This window comes from Pseudonaja textilis, chromosome 5 (genome assembly GCF_049901715.1).
Source record: "Pseudonaja textilis isolate UNSWEBS1 chromosome 5, rPseTex1.2, whole genome shotgun sequence".
NCBI classification, from domain to species: domain Eukaryota; kingdom Metazoa; phylum Chordata; class Lepidosauria; order Squamata; family Elapidae; genus Pseudonaja; species Pseudonaja textilis.
In genome coordinates this window covers 10,081,353-10,109,207 of record NC_141994.1, presented here as the reverse complement: position 1 = coordinate 10,109,207, position 27,855 = coordinate 10,081,353, and the positions used below count along the sequence as shown (strand labels likewise).

Sequence of the window (27,855 nt, the reverse complement as noted above, 5' to 3'; positions counted from 1 at the left end):
GTGGACAATGAACATTAAACATCAAACATCAATTCAATCATCTGTAGATGAAAACCTCAGTTTTATTTCCTTTCACAGTTCTGAATATAACATATTGCAGTATTTTAATACAGTATTACAAATTTTATTGGACATACCATACAACCTGCTGTCAAATTGGCCTTTTGAAATTTATCAAAGCTTTCTCATGATGATGGATGAGATACAGTAAAGTGGACAGATGGCAGACCACAATTGGCTAGAAGATTGTTACTTGGCTTCAAGTAACAAACTGGCAACAATTTCTGAACCTAATTGCTTAACCACATTATCTTCAAAAATGCACCTGAATTAGGTTACCACAACCCTTGACCTGTAAAACAGAGATATATATGTTCTATATCTAGTCTCCTTATGACAATTTCATGGTCTTCTCTAATTTCTGTCAAAATTGTTTAAAATAAGGGTGTCCAACCCTGGCAAATTTAAGTTTCATGGACTTCAACATCAGAGTTGCTAGCTGGGGAATTTTGGGAATTGAAGTCCACATGTTTTAAAGTTGCCACAGTTGGACATCTCTGCTTTAATGGTTTAGAAGCTAACAAGAAGTGGAAAGGAAGGAAACAAAAATGGAAGATATTTACACCATTCTCAAGAAATCATAGAGCAGCAGGCACAGCTCAGGGGTAGAAACAGCTTGACAGTACATGAATATGCTCCCAAGATCAGTCCTCACAATTCCAAATAGTGCTGAAAGAGTTGCCATTAGAACGCTTGACAAAGCAATGGAAGAAAGCAGATTTGTATATGCATAAGAAATGTTTCTATCAAAATGAACTTTCTGGAAGAAAATGTTGTCTTCTCTATGAATGAAATACAAAATTATTTTGCAAATTCCTGACTAGTGGGAGTAAAGACATAAAACTACCTTTCACTTAGACTTAGTTCACATGCATTTTTCTCTTCTGGCTTGTTACATATACATTGATATGAATGTTTACATCAGGATGAGCATGAAATTCAGATTTGAAACTTTGAGTTCTTATATAGGAGCACCTTTATTATCATGGAATTTTTGCTTCCCCTTTCGCAGATAAACACACCAGGACAAAGTTTTTAACATCCCTTCTGCTTTTGCAAAGATCATCTGAATAATTAGTCTGAGCAAAAAATATCATAAATACAATAGGCTACATTAAATTAATCCTATCAAAAGATCTCTAGTTTAGGGCAGCCTTAATTAAGAGCATTCCAGTTTGTGAAAAGAAGCAACTTTATAAGATTGATGCCTTTTTAAGTTGGCTGTTCAATATAATGAATGTAATACAAGCTATAAAGGTAGTATATACTATGGCAATCCATGTTAGGAATCATTAGGCAATTTTGAGGTTAAATTAGGCTGATCGTGGTAGAAATTCAGCTGGTTTTGTGTGATATGTTATATAACTCAACTAAATCTTCCCTGCTGATAGACAAATTAGTTTGTAAAATCCATATTTTTCTCCCAACCACTCAGTATTTTTCTTAAGAGGGCATTAAGGAAAGGAACATTGAGTTAATTTAATGCAAGAGATACACTACACAAAATACAAAACTAATTTGAATTAATGTATCTAAAACCTTCCCATGCAATGCAGCAAAAGTTTTTCCTCAAAGTTTAAATATTTCAGCAAGCTTATTATGTAACCAGCTGTATCTAAAATGTATCTAAAATACAGATACAGAAGAAATTTCTTTAAGTACTGTATAGCAATTTTTGCAACTACGTGTTGTTACTCCAAAAATGATTGTGGACATTATTTTTTTGAAAACTGCAAGAAAACTGAAGGTGCAGGCTACTGTTGTCCCAATTCTGTTATTTTGAAGCCCACAAGGCTTTCTCTGATTATAAGACACTAAAATCAGAGTTTACTACCATTTGGAGGATGAAGCATATAAAATCTTAATACAGAATAGAATATAATTCTTTATTGGCCAAGTGTAATTGGACACATAAGGAATTTGTCTTTACATACAAGGCAGAAAAATATCATAATGTGATAAAAAGTGGAAAACGAAATTTGACAAAAATCTACCAATCAGAATCAAGAAAAACACTAACAAATCTTGCTTATCTATCACATGCTTTATTCAGGTCATAATTCTGTCGGTCAAGTTTCTACTTCTCTAAAACTAGTAAGTTAGAGCCCGGCCCACTAAAAAGGTGCTAATCCTCGATACATTTGATATGCAAATAAAATACTCAATCACCTCTGGTGTCTCATTTAGGAGAAATGAAATTAGATCTCATGCAATGAATAAAGCAACTTAATGAGAAAATAAAAACTGCCACTTAGAATTTAACAACATAATTCTGTGAGAAACTGAAACACATTCTCCATAGATTCGTGTGAAAAGAAATTTTTTCCCATTAACTAAATTGAAACAGAGCCAAAAGTATGTAGATAAATTGCTGAAGCTAGTTAAAAGCATAGTCAATAGTTTTGCTTTTTAAAGCTCCACTCAGGGATTCTAAAATCCAATTCTCCTTATATAAAAGTTCCATACACTAATTAAGCAAAACGAGTTTCCTTTCAAAATCAACTAAACAGGTTGGAATAAAGTGACATGCTGGATTAAAAATGAGATTTAAAATATTCACAATCTGGGCAAACACACATTAAGAAAGAGCAGCAATTATTGCAGCATATAATTGGGAGGTAGGGAATGAATGGAAATTTCAAATCAATATATCATGGTACTTTATTATGAAGCAAAGTGCCTGCATTAATGTTTCAAAGGTAGCATTATACAAAGCCTGATATCTCAAATACTTTTTGAACCTAGAGCTCTATAACCATCATTAAAAGCATTAATATTTTATATGGTACTTTTCAAGAAATATGCAGTTTCCTGTTGATTATAGGTTAAAGAAAAGTATGTTTAGAAAATAAGCTTGAATCATTAACCTACAGATTGATACTAGTATATATATTAACTGCAATGGTATGTTCCAGTAAGTATTTCTTCTGTATTTTAAGAAGTCTTCTCTGTGTTGGAGATGAAATAAAAAAAGATATTTTCTTTTATTCTGAGGAAAAAATGAAACAACATTTCTTATTTATTATAAGAAAATTGAAACAATGGATTACAAAATAGTATTTGAATAGAAAAATTAATGGAATCAATTGACAGAATGGGAAGATAAATCTGCTCAGATGATCTGATGTTGTTGAACATAATTTTAAAGAGGCAACCAGAATTAAGTGACATTGGAAAATTTTTATTAAAGAGCTAAAAACATTCTGTTTCAAATAACAATTGTCCAAGGTGCTATATTACCTAAATAAATTATTTGCTTTCTTTTTAAGTTATCCATGTTCTTGTCTGAGTAGATTCCAAAGAGAGTCACTACCACAAGCTCCTAGATGTTGAATAACTGTATATAAAGAAAAACATCCTACAGATATCCATAAATCAATAGGTATGATACTAGCATAATTGGGAGATTATTCTCCCATATGCATGGGAGAAACATAACGAGAAAACGTAAGATTCATTGGACTGAATCTTGATCTGTAGTGGCCACAATCTTTTAAGAGATCTTTAGATACAGCACAGTAACTAAAAAAAATGCAGCTCAAAATAAGTTATTTAGCAATATTTAAATTACATAGCAAGCAACCATATGGAGAAATAATTCTTCACAAGGATTGTGAGGCAGAAGTTATTTATAATGCTTGAAAGATGACAACTATTTTTTCTCCTGTATTTATACATTCATGCTTTATTTCCCAAAGTGCATTTAATCTCATACACGTGCTATAGACAGCCGCCAAAAATTGATCTTTCCTTTTCTTATTAAAACTCATAGATGTCTAACACTTAAGTCAAGTGACTTAAAATGAACTAAAAACCTCCAAGGAAGAAATTTGGCATAGTATTGGAATTTAGTCCAATGCTCCTAGCTATAAAATATATGAAATCAAGTATAATGAAAGCCTATGGGTTATGGAACATATGAAATTTACACAAATCATATTTGTTTTTTCCCCAAACAGCATTCTGATATCACAGTGAAAAGTGTACTACTTTAGTTTAGTAAATACTAAGCACACTCCTACTTATATGAGAACAGAACAGTTTATGAAAAACTGTCTTAGAATGAGAAATTATAGCTTTCCTCAACCTGGTGTCTTCCAGATGTGCTGAATTTAACGGATTCCTAACTAATTCACATATTGAAAAATAGCTGGGAAAGAGTTGGGAATCCCAAAATGAATCCGGGAGCACCAAGTTAAAAGTAAGCTTTGTTATTCTAAAATGAAATCTATAACATATACAGAATAGCATGAATCTGTGATGATGATCCTCAAAATATTAATTTCCCATATTCTCTCTTCTATTCTAGATATACTAGAAAAGTATATCTGCAATATGCTGACTGAACATGTGTTAGTTACACTGAACACCTGCCTGAACTGAAAATGATTATTTTCCAAGCATGCCTGTCTGTAGTAAGATTAGTTGTATGGTAAGCAGTACAAGAACGTTAGCAAATTAGTGTATTAGTTTAACTGAAAACCAATGTAAATCCATGTTCAGTAAGATGGAAATTCTTTGATTCTTTTTCTCACAGCTTTCCTCATGAATCTGTGAAGAGGCAAGTCTCTTTACTAATAATAGAAACATTGTTTATCAATCTTTATCAATCTGGAAATTCTACTCTTACATTGAGGAATTAACTAAATGTTAGATCACTTTCATAAAATCCCTGTTATTTCCTTTACAGAAATCACTGTAAAAATGTGCTGTTGAAAAGCAATCTTTTCTCTAAATGATTTAAATATACACAGATTTTACTCAAACTCAACAAAGGAAAATCAAGGGCACTGTGTAGTATGTAGAAACCAATTAACACACAAAATAAGTATTTTTGTCTATACCCCATGCCTGTTAATGTAGTTTAATATTTGGTTCAACCTGACGGTAAATCTGTTATCCAAAGATTTGGATAAAATATTCTATTAATAAACAAGCATGTACAATGTAGTAATTATATAATCCAAATATGAAATATATACACAACAACAATAATAATGATTACCGGGTCAAATGTTTACTGACATTCCCATTTAAAATCATATGTTATATAAATAAAACCTGGCTCTCAAAAAATTGTCTTTCTTGAAGTGAGGGGGAAATGATTTTTTTAAAAAAATTATTTGATTTATTCCCTGACATTTTATTCTTGGGAATACTCAAGTCATCTAAAAAAATCTTCATTTCTTCATTCTATATTCATAACCTCACTTTATTTATTATTAATACTCAACATAATCTCTACATCAAAATAATTCAGCTATATTCAAACTGCAGGCACCTTGCGATTTTGTATGTTTAAAACATTTATAAAATAGGCAAAGAACATAAAATAACCAAATGTTTTTGGAAGACTATTTCAAACTTCAATTATCTGGCCAACTCAACTGTATCAACTATTTTTTATTTCCCAATCAATATATTATGGAAAAGAACAGTAGGGCTATTAAAGACAAAGGACTGGAAAGCTGATCGTTTTCTTCTCACTCATACTTCTTCCTGATACTATCCTTTTTATGCATACATTTGTGAGCAAAACTGACAGTAAAGGAAAGTTCAACATATAGTAAATCTGACCACAATCTGTATGGAAATAGTTTTATACAAAACAAAATGAAAAATGGCACAAAACTGTATTTAGTGGCAAGTTAGCAAAGATTTAACCTTGGGAATTTCAAATATCTACTGATAAATATTCTTCAACAAATATTATGTGCCGAGTTGATACCTTACATTATTTTTAGATACAATTTTACTTGTTCCATGCTGAAGAATATAATTTGTGGGGAAACATAATTCATGCAAAAATGGAAAATAATACATTATCTCTTTTTAAAAGCACTGATTAAGTTACAGTTTTTCACATTTCCCATGCTTTTTAAAATTCTACCGTTACCACTAATCTTCATAGTCTTCACAAGAAAATTGACAGTAGATTAATTTTGGAGAACATCAAAATATTCTAAAAAGATTCCGCTTAATATTTGTTCTGTTTCTATAGAATACCTCTCCACTGCTAAAACATACAAAGGAATAATTTTAAATATTACTAATCCCAATAAAGTATGACAAGCTTAATGTATTACAAATGAATTTTAGTAATCACCCTTAACAAAATAGCAAATGTATAATTTTATCATTGAATGCTAAAGACAGAGCAGACAGCTATAATATATGACATATTTTTCCAAGGCTTTGATGTCTAACCAAATTCTTGTAAACTGTACAGATTAATATAATTCTGTGGATTTAGGTAATATTTTAGTACTGTATTATGCTAAAAATGAAAGTTGTAATTTAAGTGCAAGTTCCATTTAAGTTATGGTATATTAGAGGTTTGTATTCCAAATGAATAATATTCTTTTAATGTTCTAGGTAATTTCAAATCATCCAAAGAGTTGGATAGATTACTTCAAAAGATCTACTAAAGGCAAATGGTTTTTCCGCAAGAGTCCAAACAGAGGCTAAAAAATAATCCCCAAAGCAAGATCCAAGAATACCCTACCATGGGGAAATGGTACATATGGCTAAATCCATGTTCTATTTATTAGTAATAATGTATAATTATCATGGTCACTACTTTGATCTCTTTTGGATTATTTTCATTTTACTTTAGATAATATTTCTGAAATGGAAAATGTTATTATAACAAGCAGTTAAGACGTATTCAGGGATCAGATGTTTTCAGTAAAATTCTTTATTGGCCAAGTGTGGTTGGACACACAAGGAATTTGTCTTGGTGCAAATACTCTCAATATACATAAAAGAAAAGAAACTAAAATAAAGTATCCTCTACATTTTTTCCAAATGATTTCATTCATTTACTCCATCTCAAATGGGCTATCATCACCTACATCTGCAAAGTAACTTTAGAAATATATTTTCACTGGGTTTTGTTTTTTAGACAGCGGTAAGAACAATATTTTGCTATAAAAAAATTGTAATTAAAAGTACCAGTGTTTTTGAAAGGGACGTGTCCATTAATTTTTTTTTAGATTTCTAAGTCCAACTTGCTTTAATGTAAACAATGCTAAAGGATAAATTGTTAAGTGTGACTTCAATAAAATAGATTTCTTGCTTTTTTAAAAAAAAAAAAGCCATACAGGTAGTCTTTGACTTATAACCACCATTGGAGCCAGAAATCTGGTCATATGTGGTTATAGTTGTAAATCAAGGCACACCCACATGACTGGATATATTTTTCTGACATTTTTCAAGGTGGTTGTTAAATGAATAGCATAATTGTAAAGTAAGCGGGTGTTTTTTGCAGAAAACTGGCAAAAAATGCCAGGAAGCAGCAAAAACATAATTACAAGCTGGAGGTCAAGTGTCTGAAGGGCAGTTACATGACTATTGTGGGGAGGAATAGAAGTGAATTTTTTACGACAACCCAAGTTGCTTTACAGGCCATACAGTAGCCATCCTCACACCATTATGGTGGCACAGTGGTTAGAGTGGAGTACTGCAGGCTACTTTTGCTGAGTACCGGCTTCCTGCAATTTGGCAGTTCAAATCCCACCAGGCTCAAGGTTGACTCAGCCTTCCATCCTTCTAAGGTGGTAAAATGAGGACCCAGATTGTGGGGGGCAATATACTGACTCTATAAACCCCTTAGAGAGGGCTGTAAAGCACTGTGAAGTGGTATATAAGTCTAAGTGCTATTGTTATTGTAACTCTGAACAGTCATAAATTGTCGGTTGTAAATTAAGGACTACCATTACATTATTTACAGCCTTGTATGCAATGCTATGCTTGCCTTTTTAAGCAGTTGTAACATCACAACCAGGAGTTCAGCAATTACTACTTTTACCAAGCTACAGCCCTTGATATAGGATAACATTTTTTTTTAAAAAAAGCCTATTTTGTCTTTACAGAGATATCAGCATTACAAACTGTTAGATGATGTATAATTAATTTAAAAACTTATTTAATTAAAAACTTATAACTACATTGCAATCATGTAAGTCTTGAAGAGAGATAATGAAACCATTTATCTTTGAAGCAATAAATGATATGGGAAACAAACAATGAAATTCAAGAAAGCAATGCGGTATTTTTCTCTTTCAACGCCAGATGTGAACTTATATTAATTAAATTATGTGGTATAAAACATTTTGAAGTTATTTGCTTCTTTAAACTTAAGGGACTAATGTTTTAAGAAATGTGACTATTGAATAATGTCATTTTATAATATAGTGCTATACAATATAGAATACACAATATAGTTTCACCTATCATTCAAAATATGGATTTGCATTTATTTTTTTAATATATATAACATATATTGTATCAAATTGCATTTCATAAGTGTACAAAGTTTATGTGTTAAACTTTCAATCATTATAGAACTTCTCATTTAGATAGTATATCGATAAAGTGTCTTATTTTCAACTATTCAAAGTGATTGCCTCCAACAGTTAAGACAACTAAGATAGAACTTATTAATATTAAAGTGTATATACTTTCAAGTGTTCAAAGTGCTAATATACAGTACATTAAAATATTGCCAGAGATATAGGAGGGAGAAGGATCATTATTAAGACGACTTAATCAATTCATGGCCAAGAAAATAAAAGCGAATCAGGTAAAGTGTTGCTTTATTTCCAGTCTTTTATTTACTGTGTTACACTAGTTCTTTCACTTAGGATCTAGTCCTCCATGTGCTTTCCTGGGACTAAGAGCAACTGAATTATGTTTTAAATTTCTTAAACCATAATTAAGTTTCCATGGTGGCACAATGTTCAGAATGCGATATTGCAGGCTAGCTCTGCCCAGAGCCAGGAGTTCGATCCTGACCGCCTCAAGCTTGACTCACCTTTCATCCTTATTATAATTTTATGAGGAAGTCTTCTTTGTGCTAGATGGCTTACTAAGGGCTGTGGTGGCGCAGTGGTTAGAATGCAGTACTGCAGGCTACTTCTGGTGACTGTCGGCTGCCTGCAATTTGGCAGTTCGAATCTCACCAGGAACAAGGTATACTAAATCTTCTATCCATCCGAAGTCAGCAAAATGAGAACCCAACATTGTTGGGGGCAATATGCTGACTCTATAAACTGCTTAGAGAGGCTGTGAAGCATTATAAAGTGGTATATAATTCTAAGTGCTATTGCTATTCTTTAAAACTGATTCAGTATTATCCAAGGGGAAAAAAAATCAACTGTAGAGTGACCAGTACTGACTGATCTAGTAATCTCCTTACTAGGTTCCCAATGTTTTTTATAATGTAAAGTCAGATTGAAAACAAAAATTAAAGCAAATAAAGGAGAATATTTGTAGCTTAGGGTTCAAATGAGGGGTCTCTGTACCTGGTTATTTTCTTGCAGATGTTTCATTATGGAAACTAGGCAGCAGCATCAGTGGTATCAGAAAACACCAAGCTCAGAGAACACCAAGGACCTCTCAAAAATTAAAATAAAATATACTGCTATAGTTGTTTATCTCTCTATCATTCACTTTGTCATTCACAAAACAGGAACAAGAATTATGCTTTTGAATGACCTCCATTTCATTCTGCCTGTCTTTAAAATTAGAGATTATTTATTAGAGTTTATTTATCATAATAGCTATCAGGGAGGAAACATGAAACTAGCCTTGGCAGTTGTGAATCTGTCTTATGGCAGGCGGATTTTAGGGTCACCGTTCCTGAAAAGGGCACTGGAATACCCTGTACTTAAGCTCTGGACTGAGCCATACTCAACAATTCTTGCCAGTCTCTTCTTGGAGAACGTTGTTAAGGGTTGCTGAGGGTCAGCAGTTACATGGATTTCGTAAGAAATTATATGGAAGCTTCTGTACAATTGAATGGGTGGACTGAAGAATTATTACACAGTACTTAAAGTGGTCATTAAAATTTCCATACATACTTTCCAGAATCCTTTTAATAAAATAGTAAATCATTAGGATCTTCTTTGCCCAAGGCTACATTGAGGATTCATGGTTGAAATTACCTCCAAAATTGTACGAGAGCACAAAGCAGACATTTTAGCTGATGTATTTATTGTAATAATCTCCAAACTATGTGCAAAGGCAGCTGGTTCAGATACCAGATAATTCTTGTATACATCCATATTAGAGTGGCTGAACACATTATACCAAATCCAGCAGTGCAGCAGAATTTTGCAACCTCTGGTACAAGATGCCTGAAAAAAGGAAGACCAAAATCCAAATCTTATAGATATATGACAACAACTTCTCCTGTGGCTAAGTTTGTTGGTATCACAGGAATCTTTAATTGGGAAGTTTGATTTTTGTCACGGTTGTCTCAGTTTTTATACAACTACCATGCAGATTATATTGTCAACAAAATATATATCATACACACACACACATACATACATACATACATACAGTATTCATCTGCCATCATCAGTCTTCTGTATTGTGTTCGTCTCTGACTCACAGACGAACACAATACAGAAGCCTGATAATGGCAGATGAGATTCTGCCGAAACGTTGCTACAACTTTAAAAGCACAACTATAATGATGTCGGAAAATACCCGAACAAAGCTGAATACTATACATGTAAGTACCAGCGAAAACTTAAGAAAACACACCCACACACCCATACACATATGTATGTATGTATGTATGTATGTATGTATGTATGTATGTATGTATATATATATATATATAGTGGGCAAGTCTTGATTCTTATTTTGCAACATATCCCATTGTCTGATTCATCGGGTCACATGTGAGCCAGCCTCTCTTCCTTTTTCTTTTTTGGAAAAAGAAAGAGGAAATAGTACCCTGCAATCTAGTTGTCAGGTTGCCAGTGACTTAATGGCCATTACTGTGAAGAGATTCTTTGCCATATATATGGGGGGAGAAAAAGAGTCAGGGTATCATTGGGCCTTTGAAGGATAATAATGTGGTTTTACCCTGCAATTAAATCAGTGCAAATGTACAATTATACTACCAGATTCAGCTGCAACCTTTCAGTTATACAAATGCAGCTGAAGTCCCATGTTTAAAAAGAAAATCTATTGAAGGAGAACAATTCTTTGTTTAATTTGCAGCTTTAAAGTTCCTTCTCAAATACAAAAGTTGTAGAATTGGGGCAGAAAACTATACATGACTGTTAAAGACTGCCACGTGCTATTCTGCTTCCCACAACAGATCACAATTGGTTTCCACACAGGTTCCATCAAAAATCTCTAGCAAGGCTTCCCTGGCGTTATCACATCCATCAATATTCTGGGAAAACGCGCTCATGTAAGCAGAAAATAAATCTCCACCGGAAACATTTTAAAAATAGAACTACTACTGGGATTTCATTCACACTGTCAGCAAGAAAGGATTTTGCAAAACTTTTTGTTGATGAAGATTTCTATTCTTTCCCTACCATATTTTAAAAGTAACAAGTTGAATCATGACTGTTAAAGATACATTCATGCAATTAAAAAATTACACAGAAAGGACAATAAATGGAAGAGCATTGTACATACAAAAGACAACTGGTAGTAGCTGAAACATCTAACTTTTTAGATTACTGGCTTTTCTGCCTGTAATTTTTACTCAGCCATTTCTCTCTGTAAGTATGCTGTATGTTTTAATTTGTTCTCTGACTGATATGGTTTGATTTTCTTCCAGATATTCAATAATAATCAGGAAGTAGATCTTTACATTATTAATCAACCTTGAGGCAAACTGAAAAGGTAGACATACTTAAGTCTCTCTCTCTCTCTCTCTCTCTCTCTCTCTCTCCCTCCCTCGCTCCCTCCCTCCCCCTCTCTTTCTGTGTGTGTGTGTGTGTGAGAAAGAGAGGCAGCATATGCATATAAAAATCAGGTCACATTAAAAGAAAATACTATGTTCTACAGTAACTCATCATTTTATCAGGGCATCAGAAAGAAAGGAAGAAACTCTCGGAAAAGAAAAAAACCATTGGTTTTTACTGATGAGAAAAAATAAAGTAAATTGAGAAACTATCTTATCCTTTCATACTGTAATAAATAATCAGTCTAATTCAGGAGAAGCTGAAGTTTTCCCAACAGTATATATGTTTCTTTCATTTTTCTAGTTTATATGCACAGACCTTTGGATCATGAATAAATGTGTTTCCTGCATCTAATGAACTGAAATATTGAAGCATGAATTGCAACTCTTTAACTAATTCTAGTTCCTCTTACCAATACTAAATATTCGGTTAATTTAAAAAAAAACATTGTAATCTTCATTGTTTTAATATGCACCATATCAAAATAGTTTTTACTTTGAAAGCTGTATGATTGCAAAAATGAGTTTTGCAAACCAGTTCTTTCCAAAAATCAAGATGTCATAGGAATACATAATAAATGTAACAAATTTGACATAAAAGCTCCTTTTATATTGCATTAGGGGGAAAAATGTGTGCCAAAAGGCAAATATTCTACTTCACGAAAGTTACTACAGTCGTAATTCAGATAGGTTTTTTTTCTCCAGTAAAAAAAGGTATTTGCATATGTTTGAACTCAAATAGTGGGATTATTTACTATACGGTAGATAGAAAATTAGTGACTTCATTTCAAAGCAAGATTTCCATTTTTCAAACATCTACCATACCTCACTGCTCTGCATATTTTCAGACTACTTTAAATCCCATAACACATTGTCCTTCTTTAATAGTTTCCATACAAAATGTGAATAAATCTACTGACTATTTCTATGTCCTCTCTACAATTCTATAGGGAATCTCCCGCAGTAGCTAAGTGTTTTGTTCGCCTGTTGAATTTTCATTCTGTTCCTAGAGTAGGCAATCTTGCTAGCTTCTCTTGGGACCTATTCCTTTTCCATAATTAGAAAAAAAGAAATTTCTTCATTAGTTGGATGTGTCATAATAACCACCATAAACTTATGTTCCAATATTAATGAAAATAAGCGTAAAGCTTTTAAAATGAAATACACAAGGTCTGGAGCAATGGAAAAAAAGAAAAGGTGATTGCAATAGGCATGCTGTTAAAGCACTGCAAAAAAGTAATGGATGTTGACTAATAAGTTCGAATTGAACAAGGATGTTTAGAGGTCCAGTCCGTTTCTTCTGCTTTGATGATTTCCGATGTTTTCTCAAAGTCAAAACTTCTTCCCTGCTTCTCCTAACAACTCCCATCAGCAATTCCCAGGTGAAATATTTTAGTAGAGCTCATTGGGTCTGAAAATACATCATTAATGCCTTCTTTTCTCCACAGCAGAAAAGGGAAACACCCCCCCATAAAATGCCAACTAATTTTCACAAGCTATTAGGCAGATTAAGCAAATCTAATGGTTAAAATAATTCATTTCAGTAAGGATTAATCAAAACATTAAATGAAATAACCTTGAGAAACTGGCTTTTATTTTATCCTTATCCTTTACCATGAGATTTGGATAATGAATGTAATAGAGTCCTTTAAATTTCAAGGGGCTTACATTTGACAATATTATTTGACAATATTATTTGACAATATCTTATTTCCCTACTAAGTTTCACTATTGTTAATATGCAGGTCCGTTTGCAGTCACGATGCTTACCAGAAAACAGTACATTGTACCATGAGAATCTAAATGTTCTGTTATTATTTTAAAAGCAACAAAAACTATTTAAAAAAAGACTGCATGGGACATGAATTGAATTTTAGTTCCTCTAAAATGCGAATGAAAATAACCCAGGGAATCAATCTAATTATGAGAATAATATCATATTGTGGAGACTTTCTGGAATGCATTTGCAGCATAGGCTTTTAACTGATCATATTGGTCATGTAGTAGCAAATTATAAAATTCGAACTCTTCCAAGCATTACACTTACTTTTGCATTTTCTGGCTCCTTCCCAGCTGTCACTCAGAACTCCATAATCACTGAACATAATTAGCGCAATGAGCTTTTTGGGGGGGAAAGTGTTCTCACTTCAAGATTGTTTTTAAACACGGAATGTGATGCAAGCTTATAGTACCTTGGTGGAAGTAGGTCATCACTTGTTTAGAGAACACTAGGAAGTATAGATTTTAAAATAATGACCATCCATCATTTCTGTAAAAGAGATTACATCTAAGGAATTTGCTAAATGCAACTTAGTTTGCTTTAAAAAAAAAATGTTTTTGTGTGTGTGTTTGAATTAGTTTTCATTCCTGGTGATTGGACACGTGTCTGGAGTTTTCCTGGCAAAATTCAACAAGCGGTTGTCACTACATCTTTCTTGGGACTGAGAGAATGATGGGCCCAAGGCCACCCAGACAGCCTTGTGCCTAAAGTGTGTGTTGGGAGGAAGTTAGAGGGAGGGAGGTGTCAAGAGGGAGGTGGAGCCCTTGCATAGCAGGAAATAACATGGATCTCACCTCCCCAGAATCTCTGAAATCTTCTTCTGTCTGTTCCCGAGTCTGGCCAGATGGTTGTAAATAGGCAAACAGCAATAAAGAAGTAAACTTTGGTCAGCTCATGGTGTCATTCTGGTTCCTTGTGCCTGAACGTAGGACTAAAACTTATGGCTTCCTTGTTTCTAGCAGATGTTTTAACCAATGTATCAATGTGGCTCTCTGCTGAAGAATTTAGCCTTCTACCATCTCAATGCTTCATCCTTATTATTTTTTTTAATAGGAACCAGTTGTACAGGTCATTAATGTATTAAGTCAATTCTGGCTTAATTCTACTTCATTCAGCATAGTAATTAAGTAACACTAAGCAATGATTGACTTGAATGTAGATGACTTAATGATGCAGGATGGGTCAAAGTTATTTTCTAAACAAATATGCCTTCTGTAAGGTTCCTTCCAGCACAGTAGAGTATATCGGAAAATGAATCTATTTGTTTGTTTATTTACATTCTTTCATTCATTCATTCATTCATTCATTCATTCATTCATTTTCTATAACTGCCCAACTAAACAAAGTGACTCTAAGCAGCTCACAATTCTAAAACAATTTAAACAATTTTTTAAAAAAACATTAAAACAATAAAACATCACAAAACAAATAAATACAAACAGCAGCTATGATGTTTAATCAACTAATAGCAAAGCCAAGGAACAGGATCCTTATAACACATTCTGAGCCCAGGGCCCAGATACATAGCCAAGTTTTTAGAGCTTTGCAAAAAGCCAACCAAGTGATGGAATCTGAAAATCTTTTTCTATAGCTAGAAGAATATCTGCATAGTAGAGATGAATAAATAACATGTAGAGAGTAAGGAGGATGATTTGATGGAAACAGCCAAGAACTGTTAGCTAGACCAAAGGATTAAACATTTTTTAAGCATTGGGAAACAAGGTAATATTCAGAAGGAACTGACAGATGCTTTCCTGATCTTGGTATAATAAGGAGGTGGGAAGAAGTGTAGTAGCCCCGTCAGACTTATATTGCAAAGATTCTATTACAACCTATCACAACAAAAATAGTTCTAATGTTCGTTTGGAATTGATCTTCTGGTCTAATCTACCAACTGATGGAAAGTTAACTAATTTGCTTTGTTAATGGGCAAATTGAAATCTTTAGTATATGCTGTGAGGTTTGTTTCTTGCAAAATGGCTAGTCTTTGGGCAGTTGCACATTCACAACATAGTTGGTTATTGGTCAGGTCACAATCTTTAAAGGGTGTCTACTACTGCTTTGCCTCCACCCTCCCCTCCTCCTCAGAGACATGTGCATACTGCCTAACAAAGAACCAGGATCCACTCATTTAATTTTCTAAGAACAGCTATGCCAGGGATTCTTGCAAACAAATTGATTCTAAAAATGGACTGCTTGTTCTGCAGCATGCCAATTTCTAATTTAGTATTGTTAACCAAAAGTATCTAAATAAAGTAATATTTTTTTTTAAAAAAAATAGGGAGCAGGGATTATCTGAAGTACACTAGTAGCCCCCGCCGCCAAGTTTCCTAACCTTGAAACGGGTAGTAGATAAAATGTCTATGTGTATAATTTTCACAACATTAATTTATAATTTGCATTTGGACTTTGTTTCTTCAAAGTCTAAATAATCCTTTTTATATAGGATTAAGTAATTAATATTGTTAGCCCCACCAGCATTTATTCATCACAACAACCCTATGAGGAAATGATTGGATTAAAGTCAGAACTTCATGATAGATCAGTGATTTCAATCCACTCTCCTGAATCTAATCTAGCATTCAGCCTACTGTAACACACTGCTAACCACTGCCGGCGTTTGTTGTTCGGTGGCTCCTCGAGCTACAAAAAGAGGTTTAAAATATCTGAAATTGGCATCAAACTGAAAATGTGAAAGTGACTTTTAAAAATAAAGACCACACGTAGCTTCTATGACATTATTCTGGTCACGCATCCTTCAAAGTACAAAATGTTAAACCTTGGTTCCCTTCATTTAACCACATTGTCTGAATCTAGATTCCATAATTAAATTTTCTCTTGTTTTTGCTTTTCAGGTGTCTGTAAATTAGAGGCAGATGTTTTCATCAAATTATTCCTAAGGGAAAGCTTAAACCTCTGCTCAGTACCTATGCTAAAACAAAAAACACTTCATTTGCAGCTGGTTATGTGCATCGTGACAGAATCCACTTGCCTATTAACAAGTAGGAATGCCAAATCCACTTACGGTTTTTCATAGTGTTGTTTCATTTCTCTTCTTGCTGCTGTCTCTATTGTAAGATTCTCCTTGTTTTTCAACAGGACTCATTTCCTAAAAAGGTTTGATTTATGGTCATTAATAAATTAATGGCCATCTAGCTCAGGGATCTCCAACCTTGGCAACTTTAAGCCTGGAGGACTTCAACTCCCAGAATTCCCCAGCCAGGTTGGACACCCCTGTGCTACATGGCAGCACGTAGCTGACCTTGAAAGGCTAACTAGGGTCGTTTAGTATGAGGAGATGGGAAACTACCAGGGAATATCAGGTCTGTAGGCTAGACTCAGGATTTTAAACCGTCATAGAAATTAGCAGAAGCAAATCATTCTCATACTGTCATCAAGAAAGTCAATGGAGTTTCTTAAAGAAGGCACTGATTCCACCCCCACTCCTCCCAAAATATAGCTGGTAGTTGTAAATTAAGAATAGAAACGTCAACCTCGAACTGAGGCAAACAGAGCAAAATTTCAAAATCTCCTCATTAGTTTAAGACTCACCAGACAAAAAGGAACATACAAACAAAGACCTTCTTGTGAACTAGATGAACTTTTTGTTCATGTTGTTTAAAACATAATTACAAATAAAAAGATAATAGCTACTCTGTGAGATTGATTCTTTCAGCCAGGTAACTGTGCCAGCATCATTCAGGTAAACTATGCCAAGCCTTAGTGCTACAATGAAATATGTTAATTGCTCCAAAATCCATAGGATTAACTATTTTCTTGCCTGATAATACAACATCATGTTTATGCTAAAATGTAGCTGCTGTTCAATTGTCTGTGGAGTTAATGGAGGGTTTTCATTAAACTACTCTTGCAACCATTTGTGATCAATAAAACTTTCTGCTTCTTTGGAACTTCTTTGTCCCTGTGGGTGTTTGTAGCAGGTAGACTGATACCAAACTTCCTCATCCTACCCCCTTCAGTGATCCTGAATCAGTTCACTCCATATTTGCACACTAGTCTGCCGTCAAATCTTTAACCATCCCAACTTCCCATATAAAACAACACGTTCTTCCTAACTCTTGCTGCTCTCAAGTTGTCGCTAGAAGTGCAATTTTCATTATCACAAGATGGCAGATTCTTTTTTTTTTTCATTTCGCCACACTTTGACAAACTCATTTTCCATTGTTTACAGAAGCCCATATTAACAATTGTGGGCTTGTTTAATATATTCTGTCTTTTATATTGAAACTCAAAGCAATAAACACTCTTCTTCTCTTCCTATTTCCACTCAACAATCTTTGACGAGTGATGGACTGGATCTTTCGACAAGAAACTAATATACAAGGAAATGACTACCATACTACCTAGCTTATAGTGATTCAGAGTTGTTAAACTGTGGGAAGGTAGTAATCTAATAAAAAAGCCAAGAAATAAATTCACCAAACATGTCAAGATGGTCACAAAATGTGGAAATGGCAATTCAGCGACTTTGAAATGATAGTGATTTTTTAAAAATTATTTTAAAATAAATTTTGAATGATTTAGAGAAAATATACCTATGCAATTACATACATATACATAATGATGTAACGTTTTGTTATATACCTGTAGCCAATGAAATAAATGTACTCTGTTCTGCTTGTGCATGAAGGTATAAATACTATAATCTTTTAAACCCTGTCATATAGGACAGGTTCCATGATATCATGGCTAATAAATTTTTTGCTCTTTTTGCTTTACCTTCTCTATTTATTGGATATGAAATAATTGTTCTATAACCTGTAATATGAAGTCATCAGGAATCAAGCTTGATTCAAAAGAATGCATAACTCTGCCATCTGCTGAATGAACCATAGATAAAACATGCTCAAAAGCATTCCCTGATAGGACCATCAAAGGAATTTCAAGAAAGGCTGCATTCATCGTTCTTCAAATATCAAGAAAGGCATTGAATCTTACACAAGATATGTTGACAGCCATGACAGCTGAACAGAATCTTCTCCACTATCCAGAAGTACCTTAAAATAATCATTAATTCCATATTTCACCAATTCAGGAAGTGCAATAGTTGGTGAAATTTTAAAATATTACATTGCTTTCAGTCAGTGAAGGACAACAAGACTATTAGTATTTTTTGATGTGGACTGAAGCACCTTATTATTAACATGAATTTTTTTTCCATATCATCGAACCATGTTTATTTAATTAGATAATTAGAATATATTGGCATATAATATCAACATTATGGTATAATTTCTTATCAAATTATTGTTGTATATAGGACATTAGTATATAGGACAAAGTATATAGGACATTAGTACTGTTTAGAAAAAATGAAATTATTACCTGTAGTGATTCATATGATAATTCCTTGAGAACTGGGATGCTTATCCCCTGCAGGCTTTCTTCAAGTACCAAAAAAAAAAAAATGCTCTAAAACCAGGAAGAATGTATGTCTATAAGCATATCCATACAAAAAATTGTACTGGCTCCCCCAGCATTCAATGATTCTAATTCTGGATAGGTCTACCAAATCTGAAATAAAAAAAATGAGAAAAAAATTATGTAAAAGTTGTTTTTATAAGATTTACTAAATAGGACAACTCTTGTTCTTTGTTTATTAACTACTATTTCTATGTCCATATTTCTATTTCCTTCCTAACACAGATATTGTCTGTTATCCCACCTGGCTCTCTTTGTCCCCTTTCTCTGTAGAAAAGAGTATTCCATAAAAAACAGTACTAGTAGTTAATTAATTTATTAATCTTATGACCATATCAAAGAAAGTAAAATAGGGGTAAATACAAAATCTAATTCCAGAACAATATAAGTAAAAAGAAAATACAATAATAAAATACATATCTGGTAAATACAAAACAATCAGCCTTCAGATAAATACATCCCTTGTTTGTAATATACACTTTGTAGCCTAGGAGGAAATTGGAGAATCTGCAATTTGGGTCCCAGGGAGCATTTTTTCAATAGGTGTTGTTAAATATCAAAGCCTAGAAGAGGTATAGAGCTGACAGTCACACAAAAAATGAATAATATCTTTGATGGCTGGGGCATTACACATACAGTATGGCAGGTGATGAAAGTGTCTATTAGGCTATGGAATCCAACAACTCATACCTTGCTCTAGACTAGGCCCATCTTAGAAGCTGTGTCTCATTGAAAGATATTTTCCAGATTGAAAACCAGTTTTATTGTTATCCAGCTAGTGTAAAGATTGACTTTTTATCAATAACTCCAAGATTGTTCAGGCAGTGATATCTAATTTTTTCTGTTTAAAAATGTCATTTACCAGGAAGACAGTTGAGAATAAATATTGGATGGAAAATGACAAATAACTTTGATAAGTCAGCTTACCCAGGATAGCTATTTAACTTTCACAACAGTCTTTACAAACCAATTTGAAATTACATCATTAAAATCCTATCAGCATATAAAAGAATATTAATAAATTTATCATGGAACTTAGTCATATGAACCATACAGGGATCCCGGAGTATCATTAGCATAACTGTTTACAAAGCATTGGTCTAGAATACAACCCTCTCTAACATTGTAAATACTTAGTTAGATATTTACACCCATACAGATTTTCAAGTGGGTATTTGAAAACATTAAAGAACAAGATTATTAAAAACAAAAGGAAAGAATATAAATTTGCTGTATTAAATCAAAAATGAATTGGATATATTGTTATCTTTGGTAATTCTTAATGGATTTTTGCTAACCAGACTAAATAAGAAGGTTTTAAGGATTTGTTTAAAGATAATAGAGAGAATATGGGAAAGAGAGATCATTTGTTGTTTTTTAAGATAAAGTAATACATTGCTAAAATTGTTTTTATTTGTTATGATCGAGGGAGAAGCCACTTCTTTCTAAATTTCTTTTTTTTTCTTCTTATTTTTTATTTCCTTTTGATTTTTTTAAATATTTTATACTTTTTACTTTCCAGATTTTTTTTTAGCTTGCACTAGTTTTTAATCTAGTAATGTTTAATAAAATTATTATATATAAAATGGAAACCATATTGTTAGAGTACTAAATTGGAGGCTTTTCTATACTAAGCCTGAAGTATCCTAAACTGATTTCCAGGAGAAACTACATTTATGTCAATGGCCTTTTCAGAAGGGCTGTTAAGGTTTTATAATTCCATACAAGCTTTGAGTAAAATTGTAGCTGTTAATTTTATGATGCTCCCCACTGTTTGGTATAATACTGCAGATGACTACTTAATTATTTCAACATTTAAGTGGTATAGCAAGGTCCATGGCTCAGGTCCAAAGTATTTTAAGAAGGAAGAAGAAATGCATTTGTGTTATTTTAGTGTGAAATCTTCTCTCTCTAGCAGAAAGAAAATATAGACTGATAATTTAAAAATAATCTTGAAAATGAACTTTGTATTTAAAAAATCTAATTATTTGAAACAATGAAGGTAAGATTTTTTTTGTGACATACTCTTTTAGTAAGTTAGAGAACCGTGAGCAAGAGAGATGCCTGCAGAAGGTCATTTTTGCATCAAGTTTATTATTCAACTATTTTAGCTGAACATTGGACAAAGAATGTCATTTGATACGCTTAAAAATTATAATTAAGAATAGAAATAAAACTGCAATTAAATAAAAATGTTAGGTTTTGTTTTCTTTTTATAGATACTGAGAAGATGAATGACAGATTTAAATTGAATGTTTTTAAATAGCCTAGCAAATTGCAAATAGCTATTAACAAAAATAATAAATTCTGCCACCTTCCCAGAAGAGAAGAAAGATTTTATGCATTAATCAAAAGTTTATAAAACTTTAAACCCTGACAAGCTACTATATAATAAAAATGCAAAAGTACAATTTTAAAAATTCAAATATCTTTGAAAACCAGTTTCTGCCACAGGCATAGTTTAGTCTAAAATCCTCAGGAACACTGCTCATAGGCAAGAAATAGTTTCTGGCTGGTAATTTAAAATTTTAAAGTAGCCTTCAGTGAATTCACATACAAAATTATTAATTTTAATTATGCACACAGTTAGCTTGGAGTTTTCCAGAGTGTATAGTATTTTTGGAATGAATCTCATCCTTCATGCATTCCAAAAAATGATTGAATATATGAGTGAATCTATGACTAACCAAGAAGGAATGTTAAAGTTACCTAACAAAAAGTCAGATAGGAGGTGAGTTGTGAGAGTTCACAAATGATCACTTGAATACTCAAGTTTCCAGGTTAAATAACTAATTTTTCAGAGTTTCTGGGCTTCATCCATGGTTTTATTAACTGGAAGAAGGGTATATTAGCTGGCAGACGTAAAGAGATGATATAACTCTTTTTCTGGATAAAATTATCCAATGTTGAATGAAAGCTGAAGTGTGTACCCATCCTCCTGTAGAAGAATTCTACAAATGGGAAAGGCAAGTTCTGTTTAAATGATATAAGAATGGAAGAATCCTAAGATTGGGGAGGGGGGAAAGGTAATAAATATATTGTCCTTAGTAAAGTGCATTCTGGCAATGGGTTTGGAAGGAAAGTAGTATCTGCACAAATAACTTGTTATACACACAAAGAATTACGGTTCCTTATGCAAGACGTATAACTTCCCTATTCAACAATGCCATCTTCCATGACAAAAAATAAAATTGTAGGAGTAGCAAACAGTTCAAATGTCTTGAAATTAGTATGGGAAAATGACAGAAAAGTCCCTAGGACAGGTGGATGGAAATACTGGAGTATAAAGATGAAAAGAAGTGGGTAATGTCAATGAGTTGTGACATACAGTTTCATGAAGGACAGACTTTAGCCACAGTGTTTTATATTGTTTCCAATCTAAAAGGAATTGCAAAATATTTTGACTCTCGCACAGAAACAAAATGACATTTTTGTTCTGACCACTTAACTGCTTTTGTGGAAAGAGGCCCTGTAATGAGAATCTTCTCTATTTGTGTTCTGAACAAAAGAAGGACAGATCCAACGAACTCTGGGACAAAGGGATTGATGTCCAGGTGATACACCTGCCTCAGTAGAGAATAGATTTTAATGGTTCAGAATACAAAGATAGCTCCAGTGACTGAGCCTCAGCAGAGAACCAAATTATAGGTACCAAAGCTATCATATTGTTGTAACCAGTTTCTTCACACAATCTCTGTGGACCTTTGTTAGTACTTCTGTCCAAAGACAAATTTGTGCAAAATATATAAAGGAAGGTACATTCCCAAAGGATAGAAAGATCTTCTGTAGAAGTTGATTGTGCTCTGAAGAAACAGCTTGTCCCAAAATATGAAGATAATGTTTGCCCTCCATATTTATTTATTTATTAAAATCTGATAAAGATGTAGCTGTGGCATTCAGTGCCGTGGGGCTTCGTTGAGCATGGTTTATTGCCATTTTCTGGTATACCTTTTATAAGTTAAATAGAAATGGTAAGCTGCTTTAGTGCCATATAAGAAACTGAAGATATAAGGTTGAATGGACCTTATGATGTGTTTTTATGTGCCATAATTGTAGCACTGTTTGATACAATCCAATACGTTCATCCCTAGAAGAAGACTTTGAATGATTAGAACTTTTTCTAAGTCATGAATACAGGTAGGTCTTGATATATTATATAATGGAACCTCCCCGTTACAGTTGTATATTGTAATAGTCATAAAATGGGTCACTCCTCTTTTTGGCAGTGGTCATTAAGTGAATTTGCAGTTGTACAGCAAGAGCCATGATTGTTAAATGAACCAATGGTTTACTATGGGCACAGTTTTGCAAAAAACAAGGGCAGGTTTCAGGCAAAACCATCATAAAATGTGGTCTTATAACAATGGGATGCTGAGTTCTGGGCCTGAAGGAAGTCTAAAGGAAATTAGGTAACATTGACAAATAACCCAGAATCAACTAAGGTGGCACTAGCACTACTGAAGATGGGCAAAGCCAGTCTGGAGAAGACTTCATGAGTGCTGCAGCTGCTCTTAGTTGTTATTGGAGAAGATACATGGCTTTTACCTGAAGCCCACATGGGTGGCATCTTGATGACTGATACTTTAAGAGCCATGAAACTGGAAAAAACATGTCACTTGTCACACCTGGCCTTTGCTTTAAGTCTGTGGGCTTAGTTTGAAGAAAAAGAGTTAAGCACTATGTTCCTCTAATAACTATTTAAATAAGTAATATCTTGTTTTTTAAAAATAAAATATTTAAATTTAGATCAACCTACTGTACATGAATTGTATGCTCGTTCTGACTCATTGTGAATGCTGCCCTTTAGCTCCTCCTCAACTGATGGAAAACAGTTATCAAATTAAATTTGTTTTTAGCACTGGAGTCTGCTCCAGAAAATTGGATCAGAAATGTTGCTGTAAAATATCAGATATTTTAACATTAATTCCTCTGTGGTGTGTGTGTGTGTGTGTGTGTGTGTGTGTGTGTTCATGTTAGCTGATACGTCAACAGTATCTATCTCCTAAATCATTAAGTTGTATATTATGTATGAATCATTACAGTAATATACCCTCCTCCCAATATTGACTTTTGCTCATTTCCTGCATTTTAGTGTTCGACTACATATATTTCATTACCTCATCAGAACTGAAATCCCTGCTTAAAATATTCTTTACTTCTGCCTTCAATGAGGAGTGATTTAAAAGGGCTTCTTGTCACCACTGGTAACCTAGTTCACCCTAGAGAGGTGTTTATCTTTAATGTCTGCTATACTGACTTCCAGCATGCATGCAAAATAGAGTATGTGCAACCCAATCCTGCATTTTCTGTCAAAAAGTGAACACTCTTGACTTGCAACAGAGATTTTCTTGATTATAACGATATCTCATTCTGCTTGGATGGCACATTTCCCAGCACAAGGAGAACTGGGCAGCTCCCAGCTACTATGATGCACCAAGAAACGTTCAGAGCTCTCAATCCTGGCTTGGAAGTTAATAAAATTAACTTCTGGTTTAATATGGATGCCAATGGAGGAGAAGAGTGGTTTTGGGCAGCAGCTCAACAGACGCTAGTAGGAGATTATAAATGAGAGAGAATTGCACAGAATACTAGGTTTGGGGGAAAAGGGAAGGCAGGAAGGCAGACTTTGTTTGGCATTCTGGTGTCCAACCAAGGCAACTTTAAAACTTATGGACTTCAACTCCCAGAATTCCCAGCCAGCATAGTTGGCAAGGGAGTTCTGGGACTTGGGATCCACAGATCTTAAAATTGCCAAGTTTGCGCCCCCCCGCAAGGCTTATATAGCAAAGAAAACACCTTTATGCTCTTGAAAGCAGTTTGCCATTCCTGCTAGGGGACTCTTCGATGAACATTGAAATATTAAGAACAGAAGGGGAATGCAAAGCTGCTAAAAACAAAATGTACACTTTCTTGAGAAAAACTGTTTCATTTGCCTTTTTTTTTTTTTTTTTGGTTGCTGAAGATGGTACAGAAAGCTTAAATTTCTTTGGCACCTGTTCTGAAAAAGAAATCAGCTCAAAATGCCTCCAGAAACACTAAGTGAATCATCTCAATATTCAGAAATGTCATGAAGTACCAAGGCAGGTGTTGCAAGTACAGACACGATCCATTTATATCCCCAAGCAACGTTGCTGTTCATGTGATATGATTTTTAAAACCTGAAATCAAGAAAAACATTGTCTTGTGGCAATCTTAACATTTTCTCTCTCTGTCTACCCTAGATAACAGCATCCTGTATTCGGCATATTTTTCCCCTTACGGTAGTTTATAGACTTATGAAACAGAAGAGGAAAGTTCATTCCTTTTATTTAGGTCCGGGACACATATATAGCTGAAGCTGGATGCACTCTGGACCATGGTTCCATATATCCAACTATCTCCATCTGCCACAAGTGATGTGCCTCTTAGATAACTGTACTGGCATGGCTGCTCATATCAACACACAGTATATTATTAACCATTTCCATATACCCAAAAGGAAGTATTAAAAATAAGAAAAATAAGAAAAAAAAATCAGAGATGATATGCCTTCCTGTCCCCTATTGTCTCTCACAATTTACCATTATCCCCCTAACTCCAAACACGTTTGCTGTGAATTCTCTCTTTCCCCAACTGACTTTCATGCCCAAAGCAAGACTGGAACTCAGTCTCCCAGTTTCTACTATTCCAAACTGGTTTTCCAGCTTTCCATTCTGGAGGAAACAAATGAAAAGGGACAAATAAGTGGGATATTTAGCAATTGGAGAAAGCTACAGTACAGGCATACATTACAGGGATCAGAACTGGTGATCTACTGGTTAAAGTGTTGGATGTGGAGTGAGATTTGCTCCAGTTCTATTTCTCCTCCTTCACAGAAGCTCTAGTGACTTTGAGCCAACCATCTGCTTTCAGTCCAACTTATTTCTCATCTTGGGTTGTAACGAAGATTATTGGTTGTTATTTGCCTTAGGGTTATTGTGGGGGAAAAATCACAGAAGGAAACACTATGTATGCTATCTAGAATTCCTGAGTGAAAGGGAGCGATAATTTAATGAATAGTTAAGATGGAATAAACTGATGTTCCATTTGTCATGTACATTCTTTTTTGCCTCTTAATAGGGGATCACGAGATTTTTAAATACAATATGTAGAGGTTTTTATTCTTACTACAAAACAACTATGAAAAAGGAGTACTATTATTTGTGTAAGGTCTTTATAGTTTGTCCGTTGCCGACAGGATCCATAACAAGTAAAAACCAAACAAAATAGGTAATGAATTGCTCAAAATCACAAACTGGGAAACCACACAGAAATAAGCAAGTATCACAGTCAGAGATGGCAAAAGGCACGGACAGCTCTTCAAAGTAGGCTAGAACAGAAACAGACACCAGAAAGTTGCTATAGGGTATAGTAGCAGAATCCTGAAAGCCTGCCAGAATTGATCTCTTCCTTCTCTTACACAGAATCAAGGCAAGGTTATTTTCACTCTTTCTCATGCATCTTCCTTTTCTGGAACTATGTCCTCTTTTTTACACATTTGTTGATTATCTCTTAGCAGTTCTGCTGACAGTTCTTGCATTCCTTTGCCTATTTTATCTCTGCATTCCTCTACTGGAAACTAATAACAAAAAAGCAGATTTTCATCCAGAACAGAAAGGCAATAATATTAGATACAGGTAATGGTATCCTTTCAGCAAAAGAGCTATCCACCACAGGGAAGGCTTCTTGATGCATTTTCATTATAAGAGGGTTATGATTTGCCTGCAACAATCTTTGAGTAAGAATAAACAGCAAATAAACCAAGATATCCCATGTCTTTTTCAGTATGTGACCATCCACTAAATATAGGGGTCTGTTGTAGTACTAGCAGGACCGCACCATAAGAAAATGAATGAGTTGATATTGAGAACATTTCTCAGCGGTGCCTATAATAAACACAATGGAATATTTCTAAATCAGCTCTAGGTATGATTTATATGGAGCCACCCCCCCCCAGATTTTGATAGATGAAAATTAATCCTAAGTTTTTTTTTTCCTTTGCCTCTCTTTCTAATTAAAATTAAAACGTATGCTGATCTATGACTGTAATAAAGATTGATCTGGCTTGAAAATTAAATGAAAATTTGTTCTGTCAACATCTTATTTGCGAATGCCAACGAAGGAGCCAGACTAAGAAGAAGGATCATTGGAACAAAATAAGGATTCTCCTCTACACCAGAGACAGAAGCAACATCTGGCTCCATCTGCCAGTTAATTATTTTGAAGACTTTTCATAATAAGATTTTAGATAAAATCACTTTGTGTACAGATATTTAGAGGCAGCACTGGGGCAGGAAAGTTGATCGGACTGCATCATGCTCCATAATGAAGTAAAGTCTCTGCCACGTGGATGGAGCCTATTCTGGATTCACACCAGAGCAGCACCGTCTGCAGACTTTCAGGGACTCCTGATATTTTTCAGGAGGAATGTGCTCGGTGTATGAAAGATATTTCCTCTAAAGTTAGACTGGATTGTCAGATATCTTTCCCTCTCTGCTCCCCCCAATCAGCACTAGCATTTCTAAGTGGAATTTTCAGAATTCTTCTGTTAGCAAACAGGACAATGAATACCAAATGCCAATAATTCCTCCTGTGCACGTGTTCTCACCCTGTTTTTAGAGCAGGGTATCAAACTCACAGCCCGTGGAGTGCTTACATCTGGCCCACAGGGAAGAACTTAGAAACAGCGAAAGACCGGCTTGCATGGCCCTCCCGAGCTCCATTTTTTGCTGCCAGAGGGTAGCAGGAGGCCATTGCAGCCGAAAATGGAGCTTGGGAGCCCATTTTCACTGAAAGAGAGCTTGGGCTACCAAAGGTGCCCCAAACATGAGTGACA

General features: G+C 34.1%; 1 protein-coding gene across 8 annotated transcripts in view; it reads right to left on the bottom strand.

The window, feature by feature from the left end:
* Positions 1–27,855, bottom strand: part of PLXNB2 (plexin B2) — a 334,253-nt gene that overhangs the window by 214,732 nt on the left and 91,666 nt on the right. For 4 of the 8 annotated variants that reach the window (XM_087934112.1, XM_087934111.1, XM_087934117.1 and 1 more), the window contains exon 2: positions 18,906–19,094. Coding sequence is in view for 3 of the 8 variants with exons in the window: in XM_087934111.1 (XP_087790237.1) it covers positions 18,906–18,919 (14 nt within the window). In the remaining 5 variants the exon portion in view is untranslated. Of the gene's footprint in view, positions 1–16,584; positions 16,669–18,905; positions 19,095–27,855 lie in introns of all 8 variants that reach the window. The other 4 variants (XM_087934114.1, XM_087934109.1, XM_087934120.1 and 1 more) reach the window with 2 other exon arrangements.